The 22196-nt window shown below is 43.4% G+C and overlaps 1 protein-coding gene across 4 annotated transcripts in view; it reads left to right on the top strand.

The window, feature by feature from the left end:
* Positions 1–4695: 4695 nt before the first annotated feature.
* Positions 4696–22196, top strand: part of TRAPPC9 (trafficking protein particle complex subunit 9) — a 475415-nt gene continuing 457914 nt past the window's right edge. For 2 of the 4 annotated variants that reach the window (XM_082277957.1, XM_082277954.1), the window contains exons 1-4: positions 4864–4952; positions 6366–6966; positions 15986–16131; positions 18262–18390. In XM_082277957.1, coding sequence (XP_082134083.1) covers positions 6383–6966; positions 15986–16131; positions 18262–18390 — 859 coding nt within the window. In that variant the 5' untranslated portion in view covers positions 4864–4952; positions 6366–6382. The other 2 variants (XM_082277955.1, XM_082277956.1) reach the window with 2 other exon arrangements.

Raw genomic sequence — 22196 nt, 5'->3', positions numbered from 1 at the left:
ATCCGCCCAGGACCCACCCGCCCCCGCCGGGACTACAGCTCCCTACAGCACCGGGATCCGCCCAGGACCCGCCCCCGCCGGGACTACAGCTCCCTACAGCACCGGGAACCGCCCAGGACCCGCCCCCGCCGGGACTACAGCTCCCTACAGCACCGGGATCCGCCCAGGACCCGCCCCCGCCGGGACTACAGCTCCCTACAGCACCGGGATCCGCCCAGGACCCGCCCCCGCCGGGACTACAGCTCCCTACAGCACCGGGATCCGCCCAGGACCCGCCCCCGCCGGGACTACAGCTCCCTACAGCACCGGGATCCGCCCAGGACCCGCCCCCGCCGGGACTACAGCTCCCTATTGTACCGGCGCCCGCCCGCAGCCGCGATTACGGCTCCTTGCAATACAGTTCCCCCACACAGGGACTCAGCGCCTCCTGTCCGCGGGTCCGGGGGCACCCGGGCACGCTGAGGCTCCGGCTGCCGAGTCCCTTCACAGAATCACAGACTCAAGTAGGCTGGAAAAAGATCTCTGAGATCATCGAGTCCAACCTGCGACCGATCACCAGGTGCTTGTAGAATGATAAGGTCACACGCCTGAGCCTCCTTTTCTCTAGGCTAAACACCCCCAGCTCCCTCAGCTGCTCCTCATTAGACGTGTGCTCCAGCCTCTCCCCAGCTCTGTTGCCTTTCTCTGGACATGCTCCAGCACCTCAATGTCCTTCCTGAATTTAGGGGCCCAGAACTGGACTCAGGATTTGAGGTGCGGCCTCACCAGTGCCCAACATAGAGGAACAATCACCGTCCTGTCCTGCTGTCGACACTGTTGCTGTCACAGAATGCCAGGACGCAACCGGCCTCCTTGCCCACCCGGGCACATGCCAGCTCATGTTCACCCGCGGTCAACCAGCACTTCCAGATCCTTTTCTGACAGCTCCTTTTGTGCTGAGCAGCTTTCCAGTCACTCTTCCCACCTGGATGGATTCCTGCTGCCCCAGCGCAGGTGGGAGCAGCCTTGGGGCTTCCCCTTCCTCACCCCCTCATCGTGGCTCTTCAGCCCAAGGCTGGCACAGGAGTGTGGGGAACTTGTTTTTAATGGCAACTGGGCATCTCCTGTGTGTATTCTGATTACAGGCCAGCTGGCCACAAAATTGTTAACCAAACTGTAATTACAGGATGCTCAACACCTCTGCTGCTGTAGTACAGTACCAGGGAATGCGTCTGGTCATCCTGACACTTGTTAGAGCTGTGGGGAGGTGTGGAGGGCATGTGTAAACTATGAAGTGATGATGGGGCTGCATCTTCAGTATTAACACATTCACCATGTTTATGCTGTGTGCCTGCTGCATAGGAAGGTTGTAACATGCTTGTGGATGGGGTTTTGCTGCTGGGAACGTTGGCTCCAGAAAGTCACCTGTGCCTGTTTGGGTAAGAGCTGCAGGGCGAGTGAGCACTTCCAGAAGTGGTGACACATCATTTGCATCAATTCATTAATGGTTTCAATAAAAAAGTTTCCAGTATGCTTTACAAACAACATGCCTGATGGTTTGTATTGGCAAGAAATCTGCTAAGGCCATTAAATTACCTCTACTTAGTATGAGAGAGAAGAGCAGGAGCTTTTTCAGAATACACAATAATAATTCACATGGAATTTAGGGGAGAAAGGAGCGTACCCATAAAGAATCATTAAATGGAAAACACAGGGAGTTTATTGACTGAATGTTATTATCTTATATAGAATTTGCCCAGTGCATAAGGACAAGGCTACAGATGATACTGATTCATTAATAAAATATAGCACCATAAGCAGTTGCAAGCACCTTGGTGCAAGGATAACACAGTATATGATAAAATTCCAAAATTATTGTATTTGGGGACATCATTTATAGTTAGCTATTGCTGATTATCTCTTAGGCTGTATAATTCCCTTGAGGTTAGAACTTTTGTGAGGCCATTCTGTGTATGGTATATCGGAAGAGAAGCACAAATATCCTGGGATGCTGCATGGATGTCTGGAAAGCTTGGTTTCTTTCTTCATCCTTACCGTCTTGTGACATCTTGTGGAGACAGCTGACATTACTCTTACAGTGAATTTCTTATAAATACTATCAGAGTCTGTTATGATTTCAATTTACAAATAAACCCTCGTCAAACTACCAAGATTTCTGAGGGTATTGAGCTTGGTGGTGGGAGAGCACAGGGGAAGGACCCTCTGAGCGGCTCAGAGCTCCTCTTTGCCCTGCTGCCAGCTGAGAGCTTGCCAGGTGTAGTTGCCTCTGTTGAGTCACTGTCTCCCAGCAAAGGGACAAAGGGAGCAAGAGCTGCCCCTGGCAGAGAAGGGAGGCCCTGAGTGACCGGGCTGAGCACACCCCATCCCTCTCTGGCCCTGAGGCTGCGCTGCTGTTGGGGTTGGTCAGCCTCTGTCTGGGACTGTGAGTCCAGCTTGTGCTTCTTGTCTCTCCTCCTCCTTTCCCTCTGGGCAATGTTGCCCATTTCTTGGAAGATAACTGAAGGTCAAGGCTAAAGCTTGTTCAGTTCCTTTTATGCTGTTGTTTCCCACACGTCTCTCAAACTGGGGGAGCCCAAGGGGAGAGTAGAGACCTGCCAGGAGCCCACAGCTTGTGCCACAGTGGCTGAGGAGACCTGAAAAGAGGTTGTAGCCAGGTGAGGGTTAATCTCTTCTTCCAAGTAACAAGTGACAGGACAAGAGGAAATGGCCTCAAGTTGTGCCAGGGGAGGTTTAGGTTGGATATTAGGAAAAATTTCTCCACCAAAAGGGTTGTCAAGCATTGGAACCATCTGCTTAGGGAAGCGGTTGAGTCACCATCCCATGAGGGATATGAAAGACATGTAGATGGGGCTCTTAGGGACATGGTTAGATGTGGCCTTGGCAGTATTAGGCTGGACTTGATGATATTCATGGTCTTTTCCAACCTAAATGATTCTATGATTCTACCTAAATGCAATTGCTCACATAAATTTTTCAAACACTGCAAGTTCTATTGAAGTTAATCTGTTGGTGTGCCACTACTTTAAGTCATGACATTCCCCCTAAGGAAAGGCTGCAATAAGGCGTTCCTGGACCCTTCTCTTCTCCAGGCTGAGCAACCCAAACTCTCTCAGGCTGTCTCCATAGGAGGGGCACTTCAGCCTTCTGACCATTTCCATGGCTTCCTTTGGACTTGCTCTAAGAATACCATGAGTTTTTTGTGTCCTGGGGATACCAGACCTGGATGCAGCACTGCAGGTGAGGTCTTGTGGATACTAAAAAGCTAGGAGCAGAGGAATTTTCCAGCTGCTGCAGCATCCTGTGAAGTTTTTCTTTCTCATGCAAGCTAGCTGAGAAACAGTTTGAGGTTTTTGTAAACCAAGGCTCTATCTTGCACCTGCAGACTTGTTTTCCAAGTATTATCATGGTACACTGAAGAAAATATTTTGAATAGGTGTTATAGCATTCCAGCAATCACCGTGAGATGTGGATGGTCAAGTGACCAATGGTGTCATACCACCCTTGCGAACGAAGCTATATAAACTGATTTATATAATTAAATAAGGGCCATTTAGCCACTTACCCTGAAACTGGACTCGTGTCGTTTTTCACCATTCTTGGTACAACAGCGACAAGGTCTCAGCAGAGCAGAGCAGAGGGGCAGAATCCCAATCCCCTCCCTCACCTGATGCCCACACTGTGGGATCAGCCCAGGTCATGTTTGGCTCTCGGATGCAAGAGCACATAGCTGGCTCCTGTCCAGCCTCTCATCCACCAGCACCCTCAGGTCCTTCTTTTTGGGGCTGCTCTCAATCCACTTATTCCCCAACCTGCGTTGATACCAGGAGGTGCTGACCCAGGTGCAGCATCTTGCATTTAGCCTTACTGAACATCATTAAGGTTCCCACATCCTCCACCAGAAACGCACCTGAACTCTCATACAAGGTTCATACTTTGGAGTTTTCATATTTCCAGAGTTTTCAAGATTTTTGCATTTAAGCTACATGACTGAGAAATCATGAGTTTTCAAGATTTTTGCATTTAAGCTACATGACTGAGAAATCCTCTCAGAGGAAGATCTCTCTTCTCAAGGAGGCTCAGGGGAGATCTCATTGCTCTCTACAGTAAGCTTAAAGGAGGTTGTAGTGAGCCAGGGTCGGTGTCTTCTGCTGTGCCAACAGTGTGAGGACCAGAGGAAACAGACTTAAGCTGAGACAGGGAAGATTCAGATTAGATATTAAAAAAACAGGGGGAAAAAAAAATCACTGTTCAGGTGGTCAGACAGTGGAATAGACTGCCCAGGGAAGTGGTAGAATCACCATTCCTGGAGATGTTTAAAAGGCATTTGTCTGGCAATGTGGTTTAGGGGTTACAGTGGCAGTGCTGGGTTGACAGTTGGACTGGATGATTCTATGACACCAGACCAGTTTCGGGTTTGGGAATGCCAGGAAGGATCACTTCGTTTTAAGAGCTAGAGCCCTTTAAGTTTTCAGAGTCGGCTGGAATTCACCACCCAGAAGATTCAACCATTCATTCACTCGTCCTAACGCGTTCCTCATGAAGGAACGCCTCGTGTTTACAGGCAGAGCCTTCCAGTCCCCGTGGAAGCCCCGGGACCGACACCGCGGACGACAGCGGAGAAGCGCCGCGCTCCCCTCACGGCCCTCCCGCCACGGCCCCCCGCGCATGCGGGGCGGAGCGGCCACTGCCGTCAGTTCCGGCGGCAGCGGGGCGGCAGCGGGGCGGCTCCTGTCCCGGCTGTGAGTGCCGCTTCCCTGCTTACCGCCCGCCAGCCGCGTCCCCCTGTCCTAGAGCGGTTCCTGTCCCGGCTGTGAGTGCCGCTTCCCTGCTTACCGCCCGCCAGCCGCGTCCCCCTGTCCTAGAGCGGTTCTTGTCCCGGCTGTGAGTGCCGCTTCCCTGCTTATCGCCCGCCAGCCGCGTCCCCCTGTCCTAGAGCGGTTCCTGTCCCGGCTGTGAGTGCCGCTTCCCTGCTTATCGCCCGCCAGCCGCGTCCCCCCGTCCTAAGCGGTTCCTATCGTGGCTGTGAGTGCCGCGTCCCCCCGTCTTAGAGCGGTTCCTGTCCTCGCTGTGAGTGCCCCGTCCCCCATTACTGCCCGTCCCCGCTGCCCAAAGACCGGCTCCTGCCCGGGCTGTCAGTGTCCCTTCCGCGGTTACCCAAAGCAGCTGCCCTGCGCCTTTCGCTGCCCGAGGGGTGTGCGCCTCTGCTACGCTTGGCTCTTCTGCAGTTTACTCCTTTTCCATGCTAAACTTGGCGGGCCCAGCGCGGGATATGCCCGGGGACAGGGAAGAGCGGGAGCTGCCATTCGCCCCCTGCCCGCCCGCTGCGGCCCCTGCCGGGGGGAAGTGCCAGGACGGTGCTGCTTCCCTGGGAATGGGGCTGCACGCTGGGAATGGGGCTGCACGCTGGGACTGCGGCTGCTGGGCAGACCGCGGGCAGTGCCGTGGGAGAGGGGAGGTACAGTCCATAGTTCTGAGGAGCCCTTTTCTTCAAGGCAGCTGCCTGTCTGTGCCCCCGTGGGGTCGGAACTCACTGTTCGGCTTGCAAAACCGATGTTGTCAAGTCTAAGCTGGGCTGTTTTTGTTTTGTTTTGTCCATGTGTTTGGTTTTGCGGAGAACTGGTTTGTTTGTGTTTTTTGGTGATTTTACGGTTCAGGGTGTGCTTTGGAGCTGAAATTCACCAAGCGATCCGTGGGGTCCAGGACATGAAAGGACTCAGGGATGTGCATCTTCGTTCAAGACCCAGCTGCAGTACAGTAATCAGTTTTAGAGAGCTCAGGAGAAAAGGAATTCTAAATACTTAAATGTAAAGGTAGAAAACATTGCCTAGTCCTTACCTATGTGTGTTTTGAGAAAGCAAGATTCCACTTTTCTTCAAAAATAGGTGTTCTGGCCCTGATTTTCCTCTGCTTGACCATGCACGAGCACTGACAGCTGTGTAAAGTTTGGTGATCCCAATTTGGTGCCTGTTTACATCTCACTCCACACAATTTTCCATATTTCCCCAAGAAAATGGGACTGAAGAGCCTGAATCTGACAGGCTCTTCTGAGCTGGTATTTCTTCCCAGTGGTTGTGGTAGAGACTCTGCTGCCCCATATGTGAACTGGCTTGTGTAGCTGTACAGGGAGTGAGGTTCAGTTGGAAAACCTTAATTTACAGATTTTTGTTTGACAGGTAACTAAAAGTACTCCTTGTGCGCAGTGTAACATCAGTAAGCTACATGTTGAAGATTGAATAAAATGATGAAGCAAATATTAGTATTGCAGCACATATATTCAGGATGGAGAAGTGTTTAGCATCTGTTTGATACAGCAACCCCGTGTACTTCTGAATGTTAAGAAATAACATGCGTTTTTCTTTCACTAGCGTGCAGTTGATGCAAAATGAGTGTTCCTGACTACATGCAGTGTGCTGAGGATCATCAGACCCTCCTGGTCGTGGTTCAGCCCATTGGCATTGTACCTGAAGAGAGCTTTTTCAGGATCTACAAGCGGATTTCAGCTGTGAGCCAAGTTAACGTGCGCGACTCGCAGCGAGTGCTCTACATCCGATACAGGCACCATTATCCCCCAGAGAACAACGAGTGGGGGGATTTTCAGACACACCGCAAAGTCGTGGGGCTGATCACTATCACAGAATGTTCTTCTGCCAAGGAATGGCCTCAGACTTTTGAAAAATTCCATCTTCAGAAGGAAATGTATGGCTCTACTCTCTATGATTCCCGGTTGTTTGTCTTTGGGCTTCAAGGAGAGATTGCAGAGCAGCCCCGCACGGATGTGGCGTTTTATCCCAGTTATGATGAGTGTGAAACTGTGGAGAAGAGAATAGAAGATTTTATTGAGTCCCTATTCATAGTGCTGGAGTCAAAGCGGCTTGATAGAGCCACTGATAAGTCTGGAGACAAGATCCCCCTCCTCTGTGTTCCTTTTGAGAAGAAGGATTTTGTAGGTCTGGACACCGATAGTAGGTAAGCAGCTACTTTTGTCAGCTTGCAGGTCTTAGAAACATACATCTGTGGCACGTGCCAGCCTTTAGAATAAGCCTATTAGAAAGGACAAGGTGAGCTTTATTCCAGCAGAGGCTGTGTCCTGATCTTACTGTGTCTGAGAATTTAACTTGTAGTCTCAGCATATTTGATGGTCTGAGCTTGTTTACATATATATACATTTAATTGATGAAGCTCATCAAATAGTAGGAAGAAGTCACAGGAGTGGTTTGACAGATTCTGTTGTAATGAGACTTTTGCTGGAAAGCTTCCAATGTTTTAAAGATACACAGTATTAACAAAAAAAATTCAGTTAGCATCAATTAAACTATTTTTACATTATGTTGAGTAGTATTTGACTAATTCTACTTACTGTATTTTTTCCTCTAAGCCTCTGTCTACTTTTTCATTCTATGAGACTGACTGTTTATTTTGATTATGAAGTCCAGCATCTTTCCCTGTCTTTCTTTGTTTCATGTAGTTATTTGTTACTGCTTTTTACCTGTCATGTTTTGCTACCTGTTTGCTACAACTGTTTGGTTTTGTGTATGTTAGAGTTCCCCCATTTTTCCTTCCTCCTCATTTGCATACTCATCTGTCAGATTTGAGTGTTGCATAGTTCTTGTGCAAGGGATAAGTAATTCTGGCTTGATAGCTACAGGCAGATGCAAAATCTGTTTGACTCTGCTGTTGGCAGTCAAATCCAGGCGATGGAAGCAACCACCTTTTGTCCTGGCAAAGACAGAGGTGTGGAAGCCCTATCAAAACACAGGGTGTGTTTGGAAGCAGTAGTGTTCATATCTGTGTTGTACTGTAGGGATGCCAGCAGAGGTTATTACTGTGTGTAAAAGCTCAGAGGTGTCCAGGCAGGGTTGTCCAGAGCTGTCCAGGCAGGGTTGTGAAGCTTTTAGATCACATGAATCAGCTCTGCCTGCATAGTTAGTCCTGGCCTTGGAAATGGGAAGAAAGCATTCCAGATTACTAATTAGTTTGAAGCCTTTTGTTAAATTATCTGTGGGTGCTTGAAGGACCAGCAGTACTCCTGTGCCCTGCTCCTTTTCGTGAGCACTTGAACTGGCTCTGACTTGTTGGTCCCTGGTTTGTCCCTGCGCTATTATTCAATTATCAGAATAAATTACTGTGTTGCTGCTTTTTGTACGTGGGTGGTAAAGTTGTGTACGCTGGACAAGCCTTTTTAGAATCCTGTCTTTAATTACTCAGTTTGAATGAAATTTGATTGAATGTAATCAAAATTTCCCATTCCAGTTAGATAGAAAATGAGAACTGTTGGCCAAGAATCTCAAAATCAGAATTAATTCTGCTGTTCAGTTGTGTCTTCTAAAAAACTGTACTTTGGAAATCGATTTCTTAGATAAATGACTTAATTCTGAGCAGTGGCTGTGCTGTAGCTAGTGGGAAATAAATACTCTTTGTGAAGTTCTGAACTGGTGGGGAGCTCGAGTGACAGCAGAATGTGTCCACACATCTCCAAGCAGGTGTTTTATGCTGTTGCAGTGAGGAATTCAAACAGATTCAGGGTGATGCTTCAGTTCTTTACAGAATGGAAGGTGTGTGACCCTGCCTGTGTAGACACAGGGGTTTATCCAGAGTTAATCACTGGCTCAGCTCTGCACACACCCTTGCTGGAAGGTTTGAATACCAAACAGGTTTTCAGTAAGTCTGGATCAATGGGTGTACTTGAAATGTTTGCTGCACCGAACTGCTCAAGGAAAAGTTGCTAAATACTCTTAATTGTTCCGTTCAATAGTAAGAAAGTTCTTCAGTTTTATTTTGCTGTGAAGTTAGTACTTCTGATTGTTTTAAAACTTAGGATTTATACATTAAAACTTCAGAAAGCGGAATGAAAATATATTTTTAGCTTCTCTGCACAGGAACCTTTCTAGGCACCTTTCAAGTAGCCTGATGCATCTCCTACCTCTGTGTTGTAAAGCAGAAATTCAGGTTCATGGAATATGGTTGAATTCAGATCAGTTTATTAAACTAACTAACACTGTCAAGCCAAAGTCTTTGGATGTGAACTAGTGATAATATTGCATTTTATTACTTGGGAGATTTTTATTGCTTGGCTTGCAGTTACAGGATTTTATTTTAGCACATTCTCTTCTGTAGTGACAGATTCACTAATTAAGGGAAAGCACTGCGTACCAGGGAGGCACAGGGCTAGGAAGGACCTTCTTCAATAGAAACCAGTTTCTGTTTTTGCAAGACTGGATGTAATTCTGTTCAGGGAAGCCTCAAGGTTGTTTGAGTGCAGGAAGTGGGTATGAAAAGATCTGGTAGAACAACTTTTGGTACTTCGTTGGCTTTGAGTCTGTCAGCATAGTAATTTTACAGAAAGAAAGAAAAACATGGTATTGAGATATTGAGGGAAATGAACAGCTTTTTCTAGAAAAGGTGGAAATTTCCCAAGGGTTAAAGGCAAAGAAAGTACCTTGATCTTTCTTCTACAGTTTCTGTCCATTTCCAATTTTTTTGTATGACGTATCCCAACCTCTGAGTCAGTGTGCAACCAATTACTTAAAAAGCACAAAAGTTCTATATTAAATAGATGGCAGAGAAGACACACTCTTTATGCTTGTAACAGAGAGTGTCTCTGCTGCTGTAATTGTGGATGCCTACTTAGGCTAAATAAGCATCTCTTTACCTATAACTTCTAAAATTGAAGTTAAATTTCAGTGTCTAGCAAGGGTCTCATTAAATGTGTGGTGCTGCTGTAACCTGGAGATATTGGGATGATAGATTGAGGGTAAATATGTTAAGAATTTACAAGGGACACAGTAATTCTGATCATGGGATGTGAAGACTAATTAAAACTGCTGAACATTGTTTGTTTCTTAAAAGATACTAGTCTCCAAATATTTTATTGTCAAATACTAAGGTTAATATTTAAGTGATGATCAGGGCTATATATATAAACCTGATCTTCTCCCTCACCCAGTTAGAAGACTTTCATTAGCTTGGTTACATAATAATTGCAACATGATTGGTTTCTTTTAAGATGCAAAGTTCATAAATTAGGAAGGTGAATTATTATGCTGCATTTCAAGTAAGTTAATTCTTGGAAAAAATGAGGATGATCTTTATCTTTTGCAAGTTGCTTGTGTAATGAGCAGGAGAGACACATTCCCAGAACTGGTACTGAGGTGACAGCATACTCACTGTTTTATGTGTGAATAAGAACTTTTTATGGCTGGTAGAAAACTTCCTGTATGAAAAATAGTGGATTAAGTCCTAAAAAGTTTTGAAGAAAGGTTGTTCTGTTAAACAGAAATTGTAGGACTGAGAGGCTGACCTTGGTTTAATTCCTGGGGCATTCAGCCAAGAGGGGATTTTGGCAAATTGATGTATTTTTTCTTTCTGTTTCTTCAGCTGTAAATTGGGTAAAATATTTATGTGGTCCCAGGGCTCCTGAGGACAATTGAAAAAGTTTCTGAAATCAGTTGTGCTTGATAGTTATTCATAGAGGCTGGGAGATTGATGGAGAACAATGGAAACACATGTTCTCATTATGATAAAAATGTCCTACCAACTGAAAACTAGGAAACATGAGCCAGAAATACTGAAAATCCCATTTAAGTTTTCAATTTTATTTCTGTTTTCAGCTAAAAAAATGAACATACTTAAGTATGATTGTAAATCTACTCGGATAAGCTCATTTTAATGTTGTTTACAACAGTTTGTGTCTTAGGTTCTTTCTATTTTAATACTGGCTTCCATTTAATGCTGTGGAGTGATGAGAATGTAGGGCCCTGTTTATAGATGCGTTTTTCTCTACACGGTGACATAGCTGGGATTTGAGCACTGATTTATCAAAGTTGATGATCTCAGTATCTGTATGTGGCTGTTAATTTTCTTTCTGTTCTCTGTCTTTCTAATTTCTGTTTTGTTCCTTTCTGTTTTTTTTCCCCCTTCTTCTCTCATACTGCCCTGTGAGTTTGTTGTTGGGTCTAAAAAGGTAGGCTGTGATTGTGTATCTTTGAAAATAGTTAGCTTTTTTCCCATCTCCTGCCTCTCCACTTTGCCTTCATTGCATATTTTAGTGTTGCTTTTTATCTTTATTTTTTCAGTACACACAAAAATAATTGCTGCCTGGAGCCTCACCACTGCAGTTGTCCCCTTTTGGTGCATTTGGCAATTATATTTGGTAGCAATGCTGAGTTTTTTTGTAGGACACACATAGTCTGCTTAGGTGGCTGCTGGCCTCTGGAATTTGCTTTATTTTTTAAACTCCAAAGCCATGAAGCTGTTGCTGCCTGTGTTTGGTTTCCAAAATCAAAAGTTCTGGCAGTTGATCCAACGCTGTAGCTGTGTCTCTTTAAGTCTGGATAATGTTATGATTGGTGATATCTATAGCTCTGCATGCTAACTGGAATTAGTAGAACTTGATTGATGGAAATTTTTTTTGGAGCATTTTGCATGTATATACTTTTGGAAATTGATTTTGCATGTTTCTTGTTTGTAAATTTAGCCAAATTTTGAGGATCCAGAAATTCTGTCAAACCCTGTTTCTGGATGGTTTGTAGTGAAAATAAATTCTGTCGTGAAATATAACACTGTTACACTGAATTTTCCTTCACATTATCCTGGGATCCTAGAAAAGAGCTGGAGATGAAAGAATAAAGCACATATCCTGTAGAGCAAATGAGTCAGAAATGGAAATTCAGTAGTTCTTTGTAGTTCCTTGAACAGATTCATTGCCCTCTACTTTGAAGTAGTAGCAGTGGTCACTGGTCATGATTGTGGTTATTCCTGTCAATATCAGAGTGTGTTTGGTAGAGAATTAACCCAACTAACTTTAGAAAATAAGATTTTAAAGTAGTTCTGTAGTCAATGGAATTTTTCCCTGTGGTGAGGACCTTCAGAAGAGGAGTTTGGGTGACTGACACCAAGGAGCATTCCATGGGTGGTCCTGCATGACGTACTGCCTTCCCTGGGGATGTTTCTGAGTGCATCACACTCAGGAAGGAGTTTGTAGGGGCAGACTTTAGGTGCTTCTTTGAAATTTAATGTTGTAAATGATCTGGTGGAAAAATTAATACGAACTGCTCTTGGCAGTAGGGTGCTACAAGGAACTGGCCTAGAAAAAGCTTGTGCTCTTATCCTAGAGGAAGTAGTTGTTAATTTACACGGGCTTCCCGTCCCTAAATAGATTAGGATGAAGCAGGAGAGAGCCAAAATATTTAAACAGTGTTTAAATAAAAAAATAAATCAGAATATATCTGTAAACGTCTCACTTTCAGGTTCTTCAGCTAAAATTGTGAAGCAAAACTAGCTCAGTATTAAAATGAGCAATCATCATTTTATGGTGATATATATATATCTAAAAATATATGTGAATATATATGCATATAGGACTTTTTTCCCATTAAATTTGCACCCCAGTACACACTGAAGAAACAATGTGTCACTTGGATGTGATTTTAAGGGCCTGATGTAGATACTGGATTTTTTTGAAAAGAGGCTTCCCAAATGTGAAGTAAATTAAGTTTTGCTGTCTGTGGAGAGTGTTTTTTGTCTCATTGAAGTCTTTGCCTTCTGTCTTTTTGGACATTCTTGAAAGAATTTAATTCATTGTACTTAATTGTGAGTGCCTAATTAAGACACAGTTTATACATCTGTTTGGTACTCTGTCATTAGTAAGAAAACATCTTCCAAGAGGATGGCAAAGACTTGCGGGGACTATAAGAGATGGATCCTGTCTTGGTAATACCTTGAAGAGCCTAAAAATAGGTGGAGTGAATTCAGTCTTTGAATAATTAATAGTAAATTTCTTCATCACTGGGAATAAATTATCTGTTTGTCTATAAATAAGGAGAGTTTCTCAAAGAACAGTGGTTTTTATGAGCAATGTTTATTGATGTCTGGGTGAATAAATGCCTTCAAACTTCACATATATTGACATGTGCATAAACCAGCAGCAAAATGAGGTTAGGAAGAGCTGTTGGTGAGGCAGCGTGATCGAAACGATTCCGGTATCAGGTCCTGATTTAGAAGTCAGGCATCATCTCCTTTCCTTTGCTCTATGACTCATATTTATGAACATAATCATATGTTAGCTGGAAAAACACTTACAAACTACAGTTTTGAGAGAATAAGAAATTTAATTGTCCATAAACATAGAGATTGCTTGAAAGTGTAGAGACAGGGAGTTGGAAGCAGTGGCATCTTTGAAAGGAATTATAGCTGTGTAAGGGAACAGTGATTCTCCAATCCCACTACTTATGTGAAAAACAAACAAAAAAATTAAAGCAATATAACATTTAAAATGTTATTGTCATTCTGGAGTACAGACATTAGGAAAATCTGATTTATAACCAATTTATATTCTCCTGTGCAATGAAGATTGCAAAGGAACTTTTTTGATGGAGTTATTTTTTTATAACTCAAAGCTCAGACTGAAATCTTGGTAAGATTTGGTGCCCTTCCATAGTTCATACAGAGCAGTTTTAGTTTTCACTTTAAGTTTCTTGTATTTTTTTCTTATACAGATCTATTAAATATATGCTTGTTGAAAAATAAAATATAAATATTTCAATTTCTTGACACATCTGAAAGATAAAGAACAACAGTTGTATTGAGCTTCATTTAATGTCAACACCTTCACATCAATTGTGAATATGGTGTGATAGATCAGAGAAGTGCATACATTTATATAGGAATTATTTTTAACTTTTTAGATGGAGAGAAGCAATAGGAGACATACTTCTTGTCTCATTTTATTATTTCCATTTTTTTTGTAGACAGTAATACTGGTTCCCATAGTTTTTCTCTTTAGTTTTTATAAGGCCATTGTCTGTACTTTATATATATTTTCTCTTTTTAAATTTCTGTCCTGATCCATATAAATCAGTTACTTTCTCTTCATCTCCTTCTTCCAAACCAACTGCAAGGAGTAAGACATTATTTGGTGCCTGAAAAGTTGCTTCTCTTTGGCCAAACTAACAGCCTTGAAGGCAAATAAACCAGTAACATGAAATTGTTTGGATTCTTTACATTTCCCCTGGCCTTTCTGCCTTAAAATCTAAGGGAAATAAATGAATATCCTTATTCCTACCATTATATTTTATATGTTCCGTGCCTCTTTCCCTTTTTTCATTTCTACATTACAGACTTCATTAAGACAATCTGTTCAGATGCCTTATGGAGATTATTTCAGTGACACTTCAGTTCATCTCTAGGGTCCTCTGGGAAGTTCTTTGCTGGAAAAAAACCCCCACTGCCCCAAACCTGGTTTCATTCTATAATCTTGGCATTCCTCTTATATTAAGTTCTCACTCTAGGGAATAAGAGTTTAGTATCTGGAGAGTGGGTGTTACCCTAGGTTTTTTGGGTTTCTTTTTTGTTTGAAGTTGTTAAGTTCAAATAGTCCCGGTAACTTTTTAAAAGATCACAGGCTGGTTTGGGCTGGAAGGGACCTTCAAGATCATCTCATTCCAATCCCTCTGCCACGGGCAGGGACACCTTTCACTAGACCAGGTTGCTCCAAGCCCCACCCAGTCTGGCCTTGAACACTTCCAGGGATGGGGAATCCACAGCTTCTCTGGGCAACCTGTTCAACAGCTATTCTGATGAACTTAATTAAATTGAAAAAGTATCACTACATCTAAAAGTGAAAAGTTTAGAACTATGTCAATCCAAGATAGCTCTTTATATTTTTGCCAGATTCTTTGGACTTCATGTATACAATAAAGAATGACATCTACAGCAATTATTTTCATTACAGTTTCATTTCTGATAAACTTTTATTTTAGTTTAAACCATCCAAAGAAATAAAAGTCTATTTTTCCTTGGTGTGATGTGTGGAAAATCAATTTTCATACCCCTATGTACTTAGACATTGTTAGAACAACAGGACATACTATTGAAAGTAACAGATAAATTAATAAAATATCTAAGTTGACATTTAAATTTCTCCCTCATAAAACAGTTTTATAATTATAGTGCAAGGGCATTCTTGCCATGGAATACTTTTCCAGGAGAGAGAACAGGAGGATTGCTCATAGACTTGGGAGAGCAGAGTTGTTCTGAACTGTCACTTAAACCATGGGGTGTTTTCCAAGTCCAGTGTATCTTGCTTTACATCTCTTATGTTTCTTTAGCTGAAACTTACTTAGAAAACAAATAAAGTAATAAGGTTAGTGCTGTTATCACACAGATTTATGCCCAAGTTGCCTTTTCAGCTGTACCAAGGTGTCTGTTGAATATCTTCAGTAGGCTTTGTCTGTTCATTTGGAAAGAACATCACCATTTATTTTAACATGTAAAAAAAAGAGGAGGAAGAGAAATCCTGTCAGCTGTTGCCTGAAGTGATTGTGCTTTTTCACTCATCATCCCTTTAAAAGAAGGGGCTGGGAGCAGGGGGAGGTTTGTGAGGTCTGGGGGGGTCTGAGGAGGTTCTGGGCCCCTGACACCTTTGGGCTGTGTGTGGAGAGGGTCCCAGCAGAGGAGGGCAGAGGGCTGGAGCAGGATTTTGGAAAGGTCACCTTTAATATGCTCAGAACCAAAATGTGAGGAATTCCATGGGAAGCATCCATGGAATGCTGGGATTTATTCAAGAACAGTTTCCCTAAGCACAAGAACAATCCATTCCCTACTGAGGGAAAGAAAGAAGGCAGACTACCCTGGCTTAACAATGAGCTTTTGGGTGTACTGAAAAAGCAAAAAAGCAGCATATCAGCTCTGGAAAGGCAGCCAAATACTCACTGTAGTCTGCAGGAACCTTGCTTTGGAGCTTTTCAGGGGGTGTGACTCTAGCTGTGTGAATGCCGTGTAGCCAAAACGTGATACGTTGCTTTTTTCCTCAAATGTATCCTCAAATTGTTGGTTCTTTTGCATATTACGTTAGTTAGCATTCATATTTGCTCAGAGAGTAAATTAATGTTGATCTGCTATTAAAGAGGAAAGAAAATGGACTTCAGGTGTTTATTACCTCAAACAAGCATTCCCTGCCAGTAACTGAAGTGCACCTTTCATTCTGCAGACACTACAAGAAGCGCTGCCAGGGCCGGATGCGGAAGCACGTTGGAGACCTGTGTCTGCAGGCTGGAATGCTGCAGGATTCCTTGGTGCATTATCACATGGCAGTGGAACTGCTGCGCTCTGTCAATGACTTCCTGTGGCTTGGAGGTAGGGTTAAGTGGTGGTAGTTGCTAAACCCAAGTAAATCAAACTATGCCCTATCATTTCCTTAGGCATCGTGAAAAGTAGGAATGATTTTGGTGACCAACATCTGAATATCAGGTGTAACAGTTAAGTTGAAGCAAAAATTGCTTAATAAAGATATGAGAAAGGAATGTGTTTAGGAAAACCTAAACAGGATAAAGTGTGTTACTGTAGTAAAGCATGTATTTAAAAATTGTGCCTGACTTTTTAATGATTCCTTGGAAAGTATTTGATTTCCTTCACTGGCTTGTACAGGTATTTTAAAAATATTTCCTATGGATGTCCAGTGTGGACTGTTAGGAAAAGATTTTTGCCTTTCCATCTACCAAAGCCACAAGTGTTAAACTTCCACTGGCATGACTTCCTTTCATAGTATGTCCTAGGATTTGCTTTTTTTCCCTGCCTTTTCTCCATCCTTTCCTTTTTTTCTGCTTTTTGTTATTTATTGGCTATACAAATGATCTTTGAGCACAATTTCTGCTTCTCAGTTTCACACCCTTTCAGGACAATCACTGTTTCCTGTTCTGCTTTTAGCTTTCTCATTCTATGTGGAAACCCATTTATATTCCTAATCGCCCTGCAGGTTACATACTATGAAAACCTTAACACCTTTTGACCTCCCACTTCTTTCCTTCTACAATTCCAAAAATTTAAATGGTCAGGATTCCTCAAATTATACTTAGAGGCCTCCAGAGGACTCTTCCAATCCAAATTATTTGATAAGTCTGTAAGTCTGATCTCCTGCTTATATCACATCCAGTTAAATCAGGTTGTTGAGGGACCTGTCCAGTTGAGTTTCAGGTATATTTAATGATGGAAGTTCTACAGTCTTTGAGCAACCTGTTCTAACATTTTGCTGGTTATAATTTGGAAAAACCCAACAACAAAACATAAATTAGTCCTACCTTAAAGCAGAACTTCCTGTGTCAGCTTGTGTTGACTCTCATCCGATCTCTGCACCTCTGAGAAGTACCTGCCTCCATCTCCTCTCTGCCTTCCCACTGGGTGTTTCAAAGGCAGCAGGGACATTGATGTTCAGCCTCTTGTTTAAGGCTGAGCAAGCCCAGTTCTCTCTGCTTCTCATATTCTCTGCTTCAGGAACTCCAGTCCCCCGACCCTTCTGATGGCCTTCCACCAGCCTTGCTTTGGGATGAGGCTCCTGTCAGGCCCTATCTCCAGCCTGGAAAGTTCTCTCTGCATTGAAGGCCTGCCCTACTGTTCCCCTCAATTTGGTATCACCCAGGAAGTTTCTGGGTGTGCTCTGTGCAATCATCCAGGCAGTTAATGAAGGCATGAGTATTGTCCCCCTGAGGGACACCACTGGTCACAGGCAGCCATTTGGCTGATCACAGTCCTTTGAGTGTGGCTGTCCAGCCAATTTCCCACCTACCTGATAGGCCAGCTATCCCAATCTTCCCGATTTGGCTGCAGGCATTCTGTGAGAGAGCATGTCCAAAGAGGTTTTGAAAGCCAAAATACACAACATCCACTGCTGTTCCTTTGTCCACTGAGCTTATAATCTCATTACAGGAGGCAGTGAGGTTGCCAAAGACTGACTTATCCTCAATAACTCAATGTGTGCTGTTCCCAGACACCTTCTTTCACTTCATGTGCTTCTAGAAGGGTTTCTGTGTAGCCTCTCCAGGGAGCTGATGTTGATCTGTCTGTACTGGTACTTCCTTCTCAAAGAAGATGACATTTCCCTTTTTCCAGCTATTAGAAACTTCCCGCAATGGGCATGAACCTGCTGGAGGTGATGAGAGAGTGGTCTCACCTTGGTCAGCTCTTTTGGCATCTTACCTGGTTTTGTGGAATTGCATCCAGTTGGATTAAGTGCTTTTCATGTGAGCTTCCTCTACAGTGACAAGTTCTTACTCCTGCAGATTGTTTTAGTAGGGTTGGGGCAGTGGGAGTTCCGAGGGTGAAACCAGAGGTGAAAAGCACATTGAGTATCTCAGAATTTTCTGTGGCCTTTGTCATTAGACCTCCAATTTCAGGTATATTTTGTTTGTGCAAATGGACTTTATGATGTGATACTTCACTTCTTGTAAATGTCTCTGCTAATCTGTTGGCTTTTTTTTCTTTTCTCTGCAGCTGCCCTTGAGGGGTTGTGCTCAGCATCCGTCATCTATCACTATCCGGGTGGCACTGGGGGTAAAGTTGGACCTCGCAGAGCTCAAGGAGGTTCTCTTTCTGCTGAGGCAGGCAACAGGCACAGGCCAGGTAAGAATGGCATTTCAGTTTTATTCTGTTTGCCACCACTGAACATCTGAAAAACTTCTCCCTATTTCCTAACTCTAAAATTATGCAGATGACAGGATTAATCAAAGGAGGGACGTTGGGGGAAGAGTTGTTGGGTTTTTTTTAAAGATTTTTGCAATTACGTTTCTGTTTTGGTGTTAATGTTAAGACATGTGCTTTGCATAGAATTGCAAAGCTTTTGATTTCTTCACCTGATTGTTAGTAGTGTCTGTGTTAGTTTGAATTTTGCTAGACGAGATGCAGACAGTTTTCATAAAATATGACATGGCACAGCTGCATGTATTAAGAAAAATAAGTTGGGTACATTTTATTAATAGTTTTTTTGCTATCCTAAGGTCAACGTGTAATAAATAAATAGATTTCATTAATGAAATGCCAATAAACCAGTGTAATTTTTAATGTTTAGTATACTTTTTCTAAACTCTTGGATTACAAAAGAGATGGCTGAGGAGAAACATGAGAGTTATCTGTAATACAGTGAACATTGTGGAAGAGGATGGGTAGGGATCGAAGGTTCAGTGTTTCTTTCAAAAGAAGAACTGGAGGACATCAGACAGCTTAGCAGATGTCGAAGCAGATGAAAGGAATGACTCTTTATCCAGCCTATAGGTATGACATGAAACTCCTTGTCATTCAGAGTGGTGTGACAGAGGCAAGGCTGCTGTAGCTCCATGTCCCCAGGTCTCGGCAGATAGGAGGCTGAGCAGGAATTCCCAGCAGGCCTGGAGCAACATAGAGGGTACACACACACAGCCTCAGTCTGTCCAGGAGCTGGCCACTGGACTGCACCAGTTGCTGGCACCTTGACCCACGAGGCTGAGACCCAGAGCCCATTCCCGTTGTTGTTTCTTAGACCAGCACACACACAATGCACTCCCCTCTGTTTTTCCACGCTTGTTACCTACGCTGCCTCAATCCCTCCTTCTTCTTGTCTTGGCTCATACCCTACACCCCAAAAAGAATCTTGTACAGTTCTAAGATGTTCTTTCCCTATAATGAGCCCCATATCCCTGTAGGCAGTGACCCCCCCAGTCTGTAAGAGGATCCAGAGAGCTGCCTGTGTAACTGAGCTGCTGGGCTTCACCCCCGCACAGCTCTGCTGGCTCTGATTTGGTTACTGGGGTTCAACTGATGGTCACTGATCCTCTCTGCTCCTTTGTAGTTGTGCAGATCAGCCTGTCACATAACCTGACACTTGTCACATGCTGTTACGGCTCCTGAAAGTTTCTGTGGCTTCCAGGAGAGGCTGGGCTGGGGTAGGGAAGTGAAAACACATTGACTAGTGTGAGCTGCAGGGCCTTTGGGCTAACCCAGCATAGCCGCTGCTTTGTATGTACTCACCCAGGACTGAAACATAGCTGGGTTTAAATGCTGGTGTAAAGTTCTCTTGCATGAAATGTGGTCAAAATTAAGTCCTTAATCTAAAGGAAGCAACCACCCATCTTACTCTTTTATAAGTCCTAATGTAGTTGTGGTTTGACGCTGGTTAGGCACCAAGCACCACAAATAAAACAAAGTGAAATGAGGATTGTTGAGGAAAATGGAAAGACTTCAAGGCAAAACAGGTCCACACTTAAACAGTTATAGTATAAAGAAGATTAATTACTAACAGAATTAAAAGTAAAAAGAAATAATAAGAAATTAAAGCAAACTCCCACACCACCTTTCTCTTCCAGTACCTCCCTCTTTCCACCAACTCGCGCAAAGGACACAAACATGGAGTTGGGTTCAGTGTTTAATTTCTTAAGAGTCTTTCTTTATGTTTTTGGAAAAGAGTTTCTTCTGCTGTGCCATGGGATTCATCCCATGGAAGATAGTTCTCTGCAAACTTTAATGTGGTTTCAAACTTCCACAAACAACAGTCTGCCTGAAATCTGCTGCAGTAAAAAAATATCCCTCCCATGAATCTTGCAGTCTTTCCACACTGCTAATCATGGGTCATAACAGTCATGGGGTTTCAGTCTCTTAAGGATGAGCTATTCCAGCCTGAAAGTAAAGGCTCTCTTCTCAATCTCTAAAAGTCTTTCACCGCATCTGTATACTCTGGTGTGAGTATTTCTCATGAACTACATGTGGATTTCTACATCCCCCCATGTACATCATCTTATGAATTATAGGGAAAACAAATTGCTATATTATAGTCTTCACCAAGGCTTGCAAGGAGAATTTTCAGCTCTGGTGCTGGGAGCGCCTGCTCTCCTGCCCTTCCTTTACTGCCCTTGGTTCCGCCATGTTGGCTTCATCTCACATGATCTCACTTTTCCTTTCTCTCTGACGTGGAAGAAAGCGGGTGCCTGTTAAGTTGCGGCTAAGAAGTTGATCGTGTTTCTTGTCCTGGCTCCGTGCTGGGGAGAAGTCGCCATGTCTCTCGTCGTCGGCTGCATGCTGTTTCTGCTCGGTTCGACACGAGCCGCGCTGGCTGCCCGGCAGGGGCCCGCCGGCCCCAGAGCTGCGCTGTCGTTTCAGGCTGGCCTCGGCTGCCTGCGGAGCTGGGACGGCTTTTCCCGACGGCTTTTCCCGGCAGCTTCGCCCCGCGCCAGGGGCACTCGGGCCCGCTCCGGGATGGGGCCCGAGGGCCTCCCGCGTTCGCCACCCCAGAGACTGCAACAGGGGGGGAAACAGGAACAAAAGGAACTTCTCGTCCTTGCTCTTTCTTTAAATATGTAAATCGCAGAGGCGGTACCAGCTTTTTCATTTGTTTAGCAACCTATCCATCGAACTAAATTTAAACTACCACACTAGTAAACACCTGCTGTGTATTATCTTTATTAAGAACCGCGTGTGTTGAACCCAGATAATTGACAGTAAAATTACCTTATTTCAGGACAGAATACTAATTTTTCATACAATATCTAGTCATTAAAACCTGTGTATTTGGTCCCATGACCTATGAACGCATTTTATGTTGGTTATTATAATTTCACCTGGTTAGTGACCTTTGTCTACTTTTCAATGAATATTTAATAGGAGATGTTGCGATCTATTTGTTTGTCATGGGTACTCCTTGTTACTAAAGAAGGTAACAAGTCACAACTATCAGAATAATTGGATATATTTTGGGTATATTATTACTGGGTCTCTACTTAAGTTGAGACTTAAATCTCTCTATTTCAAAGTCCTGTTTGCAAACTTGTTAGTGTAGTTGTATTTTATAAATGTTTTAGTTTCATATGACAAAATTTTTCAAAGAACTTTTCTGTGGAGAAAAACTGATCACAGTTTTTTTTTTGTCATCCTCTGCAGATGAAAATATTACTTTGTGGCCCATTAGATATTGTTCCCTAACTGCAGTTATGATCTCTATGATTTTAAGTCTGCACTGCTGACCTCTCTCCTGCACAGCTGTTGCTGTGATGTCATTTTCTTACAAAGTTTTCTGAAAGTTTATTTTTATTACCTTTTCTTGTCTCTGCCGTGCTTTTCATTTAAAATATTTTCAAACTGCACTTTCGGTTATAATCTGTTTCGCTGTAATTAATTTTGTGAGGACTGTTTAATCTGTGGAACAAATTCCACTGTATCTTTCTGTGGGATAAAGCCAGAAAAAAAAGGGTTTCCAAATTCTGCACAAATCAAGAAATGCCACACTTGGAACTGACATTTGTGCCTAATTTTGAGGCATGTAGATGAGAGAGTTACTTGTAGTGCATCCTCTTGTACCTGGAATCACACCTCTTCTTGTGCCTGTACTTCAGCCTTCACAGGATGAAGTTTCTTGCCCAGATCCAGACAAGAGAAACATCTTCCTCTGGAATCCATTGTGATTT

The sequence above is a fragment of the Coloeus monedula genome, assembly GCF_965178545.1.
Source record: "Coloeus monedula genome assembly, chromosome: 1".
Lineage (NCBI taxonomy): Eukaryota > Metazoa > Chordata > Aves > Passeriformes > Corvidae > Coloeus > Coloeus monedula.
This window is presented reverse-complemented; position numbering and strand designations above follow the sequence as displayed.